Source organism: Triticum urartu, chromosome 5A (assembly GCF_056163025.1).
Source record: "Triticum urartu cultivar PI428250 chromosome 5A, HENAU_Tu73, whole genome shotgun sequence".
NCBI lineage: Eukaryota > Viridiplantae > Streptophyta > Magnoliopsida > Poales > Poaceae > Triticum > Triticum urartu.
In genome coordinates this window covers 486,596,344-486,608,568 of record NC_141877.1, presented here as the reverse complement: position 1 = coordinate 486,608,568, position 12,225 = coordinate 486,596,344, and the positions used below count along the sequence as shown (strand labels likewise).

At 44.9% G+C, this 12,225-nt stretch overlaps 1 protein-coding gene across 1 annotated transcript; it reads right to left on the bottom strand.

Moving 5' to 3' along the window:
• Nucleotides 1–385: 385 nt before the first annotated feature.
• LOC125509965 (uncharacterized) lies at nucleotides 386–8,718 on the bottom strand. Its single transcript, XM_048675039.2, has 14 exons — nucleotides 8,461–8,718; nucleotides 7,639–7,764; nucleotides 7,415–7,552; nucleotides 7,198–7,328; nucleotides 6,824–7,099; nucleotides 6,512–6,663; nucleotides 2,404–2,459; nucleotides 2,119–2,178; nucleotides 1,889–2,026; nucleotides 1,687–1,811; nucleotides 1,344–1,628; nucleotides 1,090–1,223; nucleotides 915–950; nucleotides 386–813 (listed from the first exon to the last, which is right to left on the bottom strand). The coding sequence occupies exons 2-14, from the start codon at nucleotides 7,751–7,753 to the stop codon at nucleotides 681–683; spliced, it is 1,779 nt and encodes a 592-aa protein (XP_048530996.1). The 5' UTR covers nucleotides 7,754–7,764; nucleotides 8,461–8,718; the 3' UTR covers nucleotides 386–680.
• Nucleotides 8,719–12,225: the final 3,507 nt, after the last annotated feature.

Here is a 12,225-nt window from a genome sequence, read left to right as displayed (position 1 = left end):
CCTAAGCACAAAAACAACAACCAAACAGCAAGGAGTAAATACCCCTTCATGAGATGCAGGCAACCAAACAGGTTGCATCTGCTGCATACAAAGAATCAGGCTGGCTAAAGATGGACATGCAATGAGGGTACTGTAGCAAACTACAACCAAACACACCCAACACCAGCGTGAGAGGCAAGAGGTGAACATCTTGTTATACAAGGCAGAACACAAATTACATGAAGCAAATTTTAGGTTCAAATCGAAACACCCACCCCTACAGCTAGCCACGCAACATAAACCCTCCATCTTAAAAAGATTCAGGTCATATTTCGACCGTCCAGTTCCGGAACATGAAGCAGCTATGTACAAAGAAACATTTGGCCAATGGTCGCACAATAATATGTAATCGGAACACACGTAGAAATTTCAACAATCACAATACAAATGAACAATTACAGTCACTCCGTTTGCTTGCACATACAAATGCTTCCCGAAGATGCAGAAAATGTTCAGCTACGACAGAAACTAGCGAACACCACATAGCTCCGGATGAGTTACATTCACTCTCACAAAAGTAACACCAAAATACTGGTCCAAACACTGGGACATGGCTAGATAAGAGATAACTTCCTGGCGGCTTAAACAAACAGGTTCACCACCACATGGAGAGCGCAGAGCAGAGCAAGAGCACAGGACATCTAATGGTTGTCGACTCTAACTCCATCCACATATGAGAATCCGAACATCCCAGATTTTTCCCCATGGCCAGGTGGGAGCGAATCTTTGAGCTCATCGTCCGGATGGCGCCAACACGGTATGGGCACAGGCCACCTGTTACCATTATTCAACCGTTTTCCACACATAATCACGTTATCGGTAGATGTTTTTCATGCAAAAGATCAAAGTGATAAGTAAATACTTATAATGCACACCTGATTGGTCTATCGCTGCCAACTTCATCAAAAGACCTGTGTCAAACACAGTAGGCTAGATTTAATTGGAAGTTTTATTTTTTTGTTTTGATAAAACACAAAATGTCACGTCCTGCACTGATCTGAAACATGATAGGCACTCCAATATGCCAAACAGAAAGTCAAGTGTGCATACCTTTTTTCCACAAAATTTGCCAGCACTCGAATAATACAGTCCCTAAATATGAATGGGGTTCCTATTTTCTTATCATAGAAGTTCATGCCAATAAATCTCCCATTAAAGTCAAGCAGAGGACCACCAATCCCAGCCTAGCAAATGAAAAGTGACATTAAAGCTGTATCAGTATGCATGGAGAAGATGTCATTTGTAATATGGTCTACTACATCATGGATACATCAAACAAGATTAACCCCATGAACAGTACTAACCTTTGTAATCTTACAACTGGAGTACCTAAGATCTCTGTAATCAAGCATGCCTGACCAGCAGGTTCGTCTTCCATGTGTAGCCATTAACCTGCCAGATTTGAAACAGCACCCCACAGCTACTACATTGGGATCTTCCAATGTAAAATGATTCCACCAATCATCATGAATTCTAGCTGGACGAAGACAACGGTAATCCTCGACAACGATGAGAGCAACATTATAGTATAAATCATAATGTTGCAATTTCCCTTCTTTGCGCTCTTTGTTTGGAAGCAAAACTTCAATCTGCAAATGGCACTGTGAGACCTAAGCAGAAAATGTAAGAAGAGCATCAAGAACCAACCTTCAACTTTTCAGCAATCTTGTTTCCATCTTTAGGATCCCTAACCAAACTCGCTGAAGTCAGAATGGGGGTGCATCCATTCCAGTCAATAAATAAGCCTGTGCACACGAAAAACCTCCTTTCTCCTGCATATATGACGCATTTTTTATTGAGAGCCTAGTTCAAATGTGGAACAGTAAAAGGCACATTACTGTAATATTACCGATGAATGAAGCGAGTGAGACAACCCGTCGAGGTAAACTATGAGAACCCATATTTGTGAGTTGGCTCCAGACACCTTTACCAGAATCATATACGTCACCAAAAGTCTCTTCGAAGGTATTAACCAAAACCAAGCCCTCTGTTCAATGATAGATGGCACAATAGTAGTCAGCGGCAGAGGAAAGCTATAAACAAGCATAACGCAGTACCAGATTACAAGCATTAACTCACCACTGACAACAGTCGATGATGGCTTTGGATAACCCAAGGAGTCTAGATCCCCAGATCTGTCTATATCCCCAAATCGAACACACATGAAGATAGTGTAATAAGGTTAGCTGAATAGCATTGAGACATGAGAGTACAACTATAAAAATCTAAAACAGCATATGGTTATTATGAAAGCACACACGTAAAAGCCTAAGTTTGCACCACTTGTGAGGATCTTATGAAACAATATTATTAGAGATGATGAGAGAATGCACAAAAGCACAATACATCTGGCTGTGTGCTCACCGCTTGGATAGGTGCAATAGGGCCAGGGCTGCACCTCTCTCTGTATTTCTACATTCCTGTGCAAAGACATAGTAAACTTGCAATAAATACATCCCAGGAGTACGGAAGGAAAATGGACCAAAACAGCACTGCACAACATCTACGCGAACAGAATTGCTGGAGAAGAGAAGAAGACTAAGTTGTAAGGAGAACGGCAATGTCACTATACAAACCTTCTAAGATCAGGAAATGATCATAAATCCTACTACTACCAACATTCTAAGTCTAAACCAGAAAAAAGAACTCTTCAAATTAGAAAAATCTACTAGCATCAACATTGAAATAATATGAGATGAGTATTCTTAGAGGCAGCAAAGAAGCAAGTGTTATCTAGGGATAAACAATGAAAAATGCAAGGAAACTACAAACAGCATATATAAATCTACAAAAGGGACAAAGAAAAGAGAGTTGATTTCTTGCTCCCGAGCTCCATGGAACCCTGCTTTTGAAATTTTTGAAATAAAATTCCAGAAAAATCTGAAAAATTACATATGAACATTGCAATGTATACTACATTTATGTAAAGTTTCATGATCGAATACGTTTCGGTGTCAGCTGTATAAGAAAACAAAATCATAGACTTTTATAGTGAATAGTGCATGTGCTAGAAAGACATAATTTTTGTCTTTGTGTAGCTTGAACCACAACATATTTCTTTCATGAAAATTTAAGGGGATGTAGTATACATTCCTAGATTCATGTCCAGTTTTTTTCAGAATTTTTTGAAACTTCAATATTTAGTTTTTGTATTTTCAAAATTCCAAGCTCCGTTGAGCTCGGGATCCAATTGCAATTTCAGCAAAGAAAAGTACTACTCCCTCCGTTCCGAAATAATTGTCGCCGGAGGTTCCTAGTTCAACTTTCGTCTAGTGCAAAAACATCCCCACTTTCCAATTTTACCCTCTGCGTCGCTCGCACTCGCTCGCTCACTCGCGCAGCCGCACTCACTCACTCGTACTCTCCGTCTCTCCCAACCGCCCTCTCTCCCACGCTTCTCGCCGCTCGCCGGCCTTCCCCTTCTCGCCTGCCTCCCCTCTCCCCATTGCTCGCCGGCCTCACCCTCTCCCCATCGCCCGCCTCTCCCTCTCCCTTCCACCGCCCCCTTTATCTCCACCACCCCACCTCCACTCACACCCCGGATGTCAAAAATCCAAATCTTTTGCGCCGACGACTAGCTTCTACTCTGGAGGCGTGGATGTGGAGCACAAGCGCTGGATCTGGTCGGCGGAGGCGTGGATTTGAGCGGCACCCGAGCAGCGGATCTGGAGCAGCGCCGGAGCAGCGGAGCAGCGGATCTGGAGCGGCGTCTTCGTCCTCACGGTGCCCACGTCGTCGTCGTCGCCGGAGTAGCTGCTTCCTCCCCTGCCCAACGTCAGAGTACTTAGTACTGTAGTCTTTCCTCCCGCCGGTCCATTTGTTTGATCTGAAACAATTAGGTCCTCTGTTGCTTGGTTGGTTGGATACCGACAGTGAAAATGGAGAGCGAGAGGAACGGGCAGATGTTGTATCCTGAGGCAGAACAATCTTGTGAGCTTGGGCAAACCAGTGCTATTTCTCTGAATCCATGATCTAACAGTTTTCCTGATGCCTCCCAGCCCCAGATGCCAACCAGTGTAATCACAATATAAACAGTACCAACAGTGAATAAGGTCAATTATTTTTGCAATTTCTTCCACAGATGGAGTATAAAGCTAATTGGTTGTACTGTTAAACATCTTGCTCATGTGGTTGCATCTGCTTGTGTTGAGCTATGCTATTCAGGCCAGCCAAAAAAGCAAGAGTACTCATCTTGAATTGCTACCGTGATAGGATGAGTAGTGCTCTGTTAGGAATATAGAATTCCTATTCCTATATAGGAGTAGTTTAGTTCCCAGTAGGGTAGTTCTTGCTAAAGATTTGTATAGATGACTAATTTAGTTGGAGCCATCTTTGGACCATAGGCAGCGTCAACTTCCACATCGACGACGTCGTCGGGACGTCTGACAAATCAGTGCGTCTCTTGAACTCACCTTGGTGCGGGCCATCTGTGTGTGTGTGCCCTTTGATTTGCAATATGCAGGAGACTAGAATAAAGTGCAAATATTTGAGTGCCTAGTTCTCAGGTCTCAGCTCCGAGCTACTCATGTTATTAAGTCTAAACCACTAAACATATACTCCGCCTACAGAGGAAAATTGTACTTCGAGTACGTTTCTGTAAGTTAACTTGCATCTAAACAGAGGCAACTCTGCATTGTTTCTGAATCACATTTCAGTAAAAAATTACTCCACAGAAATTTTTGTCAAGCATTGTTTCTGAATGTTCACTTAAGGCTCTCTTTTTGTTTCTGAATCACATTGTTTCTGAATGTTCACTTAAAAATTTCTGAATCACATTGTTTCTGAATGTTCACTTAAGGCTCTCTTTTTGTCAAGCATGCATACTCTGCTCCTTTTTCAACAAATGGCATGAATATCCAAGTATTGATCTCAAATGGTGTATTGACCATTTTTTTGCTCCTGGACATGTTAAGTTAACAAATTCACAACTTTATTGTTACTGAAACTAAAGTGCAGTCCATCTTCACCTTTCCTTGCTTCCTTGTTTTGATTTGGTTGTAAATAAATAAGATCCCATTTCATTTGGTTTGCTTGTGTCAGGGAAAAGAAGCAAGGATCCATCCTGTGAGTGAGACCATCGACACACACACACACTATGTTTTACAAGGAACACACACTATGTCAACAGAGTAAGTGATCCCATATTCCCATTGGATTGAGTTACCTCTTTTTCCCCATTACTAGAAGCATGTGGACATTCTTGTCACAAAATCACATGGCAAAATGTTGCCACCTTGCCCTAGATGGTTCTATCAAGTATAGTTTGGAAGAGGAGTTTGGAAAAATCATCAGATTAAACCTGATACTCCCTAGGTGTAATCATGACAGGACTAATCTGTCATTCACATTTTTCACAATTTTCATTCTAATTTATTGTCAAGACTGTTGGCTTCATTCATTAGGATACACGGTTTTTTTAGAAAGTTCTTTAAATATCCAAATATTGATCTCAAATGGTGTATTGAATTTGTTCCCATTGACTCGCAGAAACTTTAGGCATGTTTGCATTTGGACAAATGGTGTGTAACAATGATCCTCATCTCTAAATTGGACAATTGGACAACATCAGCAGGAGGACAACAACAACAACATTTTCTCAAGCATTACAGGTTTCCCAACTGATCATTACACTCCAGTAATTTCTTCTGGTGCCAATTGTGAGGGTGATGATCTTGTCTGATTGCTATAATTGTTGATCTTAACAAATTCTTCCCGATTGAATGTCTCCTGATCAATTTTACAGACTATTGTACCTGAAAGTATCGACGAATTCTCCCAATCTGCTGTAAATTTCAGTGCACCTGGCGAAAACTGATAAGAATTGGGAGCAGCGAGGAGCCTGGCAAGGACCAGGCGGGAGAGCAGCGAGGACCAGGCTGGGCAGCGCGGTTAAGAGGACCAGGTTGGTGCAGCGAGGACCAAATTGGGAGCGGCGGCGGCGGCCAGGCTGGGGCGGCGGCGACCAAACTGGGCAAGGATGACGGCGAAGAGACTGGCGAAGGAGGAGGAGGGGGTGGAGGGCGGAGGAGGAGGTGGCCGGACTAGCAGCTAGAGGAGGTGGCCGGCCTGGCGGAGGAAGACGACGAGGAGCCTGGCGGAGGAAGACGACGACTCGTTTTTAAATCAGGGGTATTTTTGTACTTTTGCTCGTTTTCACCTGGTCGGAAATAACCCCCCAGCGACAATTATTTCGGAACAGAGGGAGTACTTTAGTTTTGAAGTAATATGATATTCTTGGAAGAGGCAGCCAAGAAATTACAATTGTGATACATAAATAAATCTACAAAAGAAACAGCACCCAACAATCCAGACTTCTGCAAAAATAAAGACTGGAAAACTGTTCCGAAACCAATGGCTTACCTTGGAATTAAGCTCAAGTATTACTAAGAAAAATAAATGCACGGAGGACGAAGTGGAATTAGCGATGGACACACACAGGTAAGCAGAATAAATGGAAATACACGAGATATACCTGAACGTCTTAGCTTCCTTTTTTGGCAGAAGTTCCTCCAAGCGTTCGATAATTATACTCCTTGGCATGAAATAAATTCTTTCCCCAACCAAAGAAAGGTTCAAGCCAACAAAGTTCCCATCATAATCAAAAAGCGGCCCACCTTCCCAAGCCTAATAAAAATGAAGTGATAGGCAACAAGGTTACATCGGAACGAAAGTAATAATGATATGGAAAAGGAGGTACATGCGAAAACACCAGTTTTATGGCTCTGATATATAGTTCAGTGCATACAGTTGCAGATAAAATACAGAGGCCATAGTTCAATTGTACCTCAGAGATTTCACAAGTGGAGAACATAAGCTGTTTGCCATCTTCAGATCCACTTGAATCAACAGCAAGTATCCCACTTGTGGCCATTAATGTGTCAGAATCGGCACGTGTGACAGCTACTACCTTCCTACAGGGAAGAAATTCCACCTGAAGACTGAGATCCACTGGATGAACACCAAGAGTGACAAACAGTACTTGGACAATAACAATCCCCTGATCCGAATCATAGCTTTTCAACAACCCTTTGGCAACCTCACCGTTGCGACGCACTTCGATCTATAACGGGACAGCAAAAAAGTATGCAAAATGTGACAAACTGGCAACTATCTTAAGCAAACAAGTAAAGTAAGTGAAGGATCATTAGCAGCACCAACGTTCAAGGTATTATGGCCTTCTCTGTTAATATCATTGAAAGCTCTAACCAAACTTGCTGAGGTCAGAAAGCTTGTCACATACCGCCCGCTTCGCAAGGCTATGCCTGAGCATGCAAATAACACCGCATGTCCTACACAAGGTTGCAATTTTAGTCATCTATAACTAACATTTTTTAAATTAAGAACTAAGAATACTAGAGTATGACAGGATAGTCACCATCTGACAAAGCAAGGGAGACAACATTTCTAGAAATTTTTGAAGTGACTTCTTTACTGAGCTCACTCCAAACACTTCGGCCAGAGTCACTAAAGCTGTCAATCGGCTCTTCCGAATTGACATCTGAATGTATGTAACCTAGTTAAAAAACATGATGGAACACAACTGTTAGTGCTCCAGTATAGCTGTAATAAAACATGAAAAACAATGAAGTGCCGACAAACCTGAAATCAACAAATCAAGTGTCTCTGCTCCGCCAGTGCAGATTCTCCTATTCTTTTCGGAGCTTTCTGCGAGATTTTCTGTTAGAGCATCACCAGCTCTCTTACTTTGCAGCATATTTCCCAACACTAAAGCAGAGAGAAGAAAATCCAAATGTTCAGTCATAGCAGGTTACACAGGGTTGTCGAACAACATAAATCAAAGGGTCCGTAATATACGAAATAAAAGAGGTTTTACACACAAAATTAAAACACTAACTGGCTGATTGTACTTTCGCACTTCTCCATATACTCAATCAGTATATTTTTCAATATCCCCCTTATAGAAGAATAAAAAGGTTTTCTGATGCAAGGATAAAATACTGAGTGCCCAATACCGGTGCAAAAAGGTTCCCAACCAAGTAGAACGCATAATAATTAACTGCTATATCTTATCAAATTAGGAGCGAAGCTCACCAATTTCATTATTAAAAGAACAGTTTTGCTAAAGCACATCTAGATGTGCCATAAGTACTGCACATCTAAGTCATATATCATTAATCATACCGAGAGATTCGTGTCGGTATTTTCTTTTCCGTTTTCTTTTCTTTTTTATACTTGATGAAGTCACTTAGCTGTGCAATAACTATGGCACATCTAGATGTGCCCTATACACAAAAGAACTTAAAAAGAGAAAGAAAGAACGCCTACCAATTTGACGATGGGGTGAAAAAGTTGGAACTTTGCACTTCGTAAGGGCGGATCTAGATGATTGCCGATTGTGCACCCAAATTTGTAGAGGTAAGTTTCGGATTAACTAATCACTGGGTGAGGAAAAGCTCATACCTGAGAAATCAGTGTCCAAGGTTGCGGATGGGGTGGAGACAGCAGACACGCGATGAGTTAGACGGGGCGGCGATGCCGGCGACGAGCGTGAGCGGCGGAGAAGCCGTCCGCGCTGACGGCCGATAAGGGGTGGTGGATTTCAGAGCCGCATAGGATGAATCTGAGTTAGGGCATGAGAGCGGCGTGGGAGAGGACGGATCGATCGGGCGAGAGAGGAAAGGTAGAAGGGGCCCCTCCAACACGAAGGACGCCATTGGTTCAGTACATATAACAGCATCTACGCCCGGGCTCGAAAATTACACGTCTGGTCCTCCGAGTCTTTTTTTTTCATCGAATTTTGGGCTTTATTCAGAATAACAGGAGCCGGTTACAATCTGTCCGTAGGCTAGTGCGAAGGAAATCTGGGCTAACAGTTAGCCAACTGTCCGTCCCATCAAGTGTAGCACGCTGAGCACAAAAATGAAACGGCACATTCAAGTTCTTACCGACATGTCGAACCGGAAAAAAAATACGGCACAATGTTCAATAATTCTTTAAAGATAGGCAATACAATCGATCTGAAATTGCCTCGCGAGATCCAAAGATCGACAATGTGAAGATAGTCAACCTCCATTATCCGATCTCTGTAAAGTACGATTTGATCATATAAGAAACAATACAATCCTTAATACATATGAATACATAACATTATATGGTAGATACCCTTATGGTCTCCTCCACGCTAAAGAGCGTCCTGGTGTTGTCATGTGGCGCCACGTTTTTGCAAAAAATCCTCTCCTTTTTTAGGCTGCTGTCAATGCATGGGTGCTTAGATGAGGTGCTAAGCACATTAAATAGCTTAACAACTATACTCCCCAATGCATAGATGCTTAGCTTATGGTTGCTAAGCTTGCTTCATTTAATAATTTACCAACTAAAGTTCTTCATATATTGGTGGGCTTCCTTCTTTTAAATGTTTTGCCTAGGTTCACGCGCTTAGGATTGGTTCTTCCTGGGGTCACCGCACCCATCTCTTTTCTCTTAAATAACTTACCACATCAGATTTTTTGCCTACGTGGAAGGCTTAGCACCTGTACAAGGTGGAGCATTGGGAGGGGCCATAGGAAACAACCCGTACTCCCTCGGTCCATGCGCCCTCTCATTCGGTTCTCGCGTGGTGCCAGTCGTTGTCGGGCCCATTTGCCGGTCTCCCGCGGTGAGCCGTCATGGAATTCAGTGAGAATCCATTTTAAAATTGCATGCATAGGATTCCCAACATACTTCCTCCTGTCATTTTTAGTCTTCATATAAATTTTGTCTAAAGTCAAACTGTTCCTACTTTGACCAAACTCATAGAAAAAGGTATCAACATTCACAATGTCAATTCAATATGCGTAGATTCATTATAAAATGCAGTTTCATAGTATATATATTTGGTATTATAAATGTTAATATTTTTTAATAGAAATGTGATCAAACTTTGTAAAGTTTGACTTGACACAAATCTAATACATGAAATAAAAAGGACCGCAGGGAATACCTTGCGGTTGCCCGCTCGGATACTGCAAGATGCCTTGCGCCGGCTGGAGAGGTCGCCCTTGCCATTAATCGTGGCGTTAAGCCGCCCAACGGCTCCCTCCCCGCCGGGCGGCTATAAAAGCCAACTCCACCAGCCTCCTCCGATGCGCATCTCTCCCCGTTGCACTCCTCTGCCGCCGCTCTTCTTTGCCGCCGCCAAGCCCACTCCCCTTTCTCCTCTCTCTCCCATCATCGATGGCCAACCACGACGCCGGCAAGCAACCGCGGGGGCGGTGCCGCACCCGCCGCCTCATGGTCGTCCATCCATAGCCAGCCGGAGACCGAGGAGACCACCATCGTCATCGTGCTTAGCAACGGGGCGACATGTCACTGCTGACGGCTACATGACGCCTGGCCTCGACGCCACTCTCAAGGAACTGCACACCCACCCCGGCGGCTGTTGGAACATGGCAGAGCGTCGTCGCGGCGTTTATGGAGAGGAAACGTTTTCTACAACGTGCTCCGCGCGTACCACCATAGGGCCGCCCGTGGTGAAGCACCCCCCGCAGCTTCTCCGCTCGCCCAGTCGGCGCGTGCTGCTGGCGGCCGCCACGCGCATGCAGGCACACCCACTTGGCCCAGCTCCCGCCGGAACTGGCGGCACTAAAGGAGGCGGGTGACCTCGGGACATGTTGGGATTTGTCCGCGTGATCCACAACTCCATCATCGCGCCCAACTGGCTTCCATCACCGGAGTTCATGGCCCCTCAGACCCGGCTAATGAGCCGGGGTGCATGAAGACGTAAGGGACTCGATGGAGGCACTAATAAAAACTCGACTAGATGGCGAGTTGTTCATCGTCCCGATCTTTCACGGTATTAGCAGTACAAACAATATCTTTCGATCGAGCAATGATGCAAGAACGTAAGATAAAAAAATACTGGCATCGAGTAGACAGAATCAACTCCCGCGTAGCAGTGAAAAAATCCGTATGATCGGCAAAATCAAACATGATATTTGGTGTCCCCGACATCAGAGGATTTCTGACTTTTATTCAAGTCACGATCAAAAACAAAACTGAACTCTCCTAATTAATTAGTGCTAGCTAATAGCAAATTTGGCAATCCTGATCACGTAGGATCCATCCTACCAAAAATAGACAAACTCTTGTGTCTAAGAAAACACATAATACTAACTAGTAAGAGTATCTTCAAAGGCAACCCGCAAAATTACTCCTGCATCCATCCACAGACAAGGGACCAGTCTATGGACACGGATGCGGAAGGATGATATTCAACGCTAGTCGTATACATTTTGGTAACAACCCGAACCAACCGAATGAAATTCTATCAAACGGGGCGAACTTTGTTTTAAACACGGCATATTTCTTTGAATCTAGTATAATTTGTACATAAAACAGGACGACATTTCGTCGAGTGAACTAAAAACCTTAAAATAAAACCCTACACTATCCTATACTTGACGGTGACATCGTATGACATGTTGTCCTGGCCGGCGGCTTCTCCTCCGTCATCAGCGCCCGATCTGGCGTCGTCGTTGTGGCCTTCGGTAGGCAGAAGGTGGTGTCGTCGCGACAGGGCTTCGCGGCGTCCGTCTAACGCTCGCGGGTGATCCTCTCCGCTTCTTCTTGCGCCGTGCTCAGTGCAGGTGCGGCCATCGAGGATGTGGGCTGGGGGAGAGGGCGGCGGTCATCGGAGGAGGCATCGTTAGCTGCGTCGATCTCGGCGAGGGACCATTTCTTGCCGTACCTGGCCATCTCCCCATCGAGGCGGCGGAGAAGGCGCTTGGCCGTCTCCCACGTCGTTACCGAGCGGTCCAGGGCGTACGCCAGGTCTGGGTCCGCCGTGATGTGTGGCGGGAGGAAGTCCGAGTCCACAAACTTGGACCGGCACGTGGCGTTGCGGCAGTTCGGCCGGTTGCTCCTGCACCGTCATGGCGCTCCGGGAGGATGAACAGTTGTCGCTGGTCCCGCCGCTGGCGAGGTAGTGGAGAATGCAACCGCACGCCGCTCCTCCTTGATGACTCGCCGGGGTGGCGCTGAGCGGCGCGCTACTCCTTGACGAAGCGTCAAGGTAGCGGGGAGCGGCCCTCCTCCTTCACGACGCACCGGACGGCGGTAACCGCTCCTCCTTGACGCCCCGGTGCGGTGGCAAGAGCCGCTCTTCCTTCATGCGGTGTCCAATTTTGGATGCCGCGGCTGCACGGCGGTGGAGAGCGTGGAGGAGATGTCGACTTCATGAGGAAGAGC

Bases quoted from the DNA above. Each gene is read 5' to 3' on its own strand.
- LOC125509965 (XM_048675039.2), bottom strand. From the start codon at position 7,753: ATGCTGCAAAGTAAGAGAGCTGGTGATGCTCTAACAGAAAATCTCGCA. The intron at 7,329-7,414 runs GTGACTATCCTG...AACCTTGTGTAG, and splicing joins CTCCCTTGCTTTGTCAGATG to GACATGCGGTGTTATTTGCA. The intron at 951-1,089 runs GTATGCACACTT...TGTTTGACACAG, and splicing joins GCAAATTTTGTGGAAAAAAG to GTCTTTTGATGAAGTTGGCA.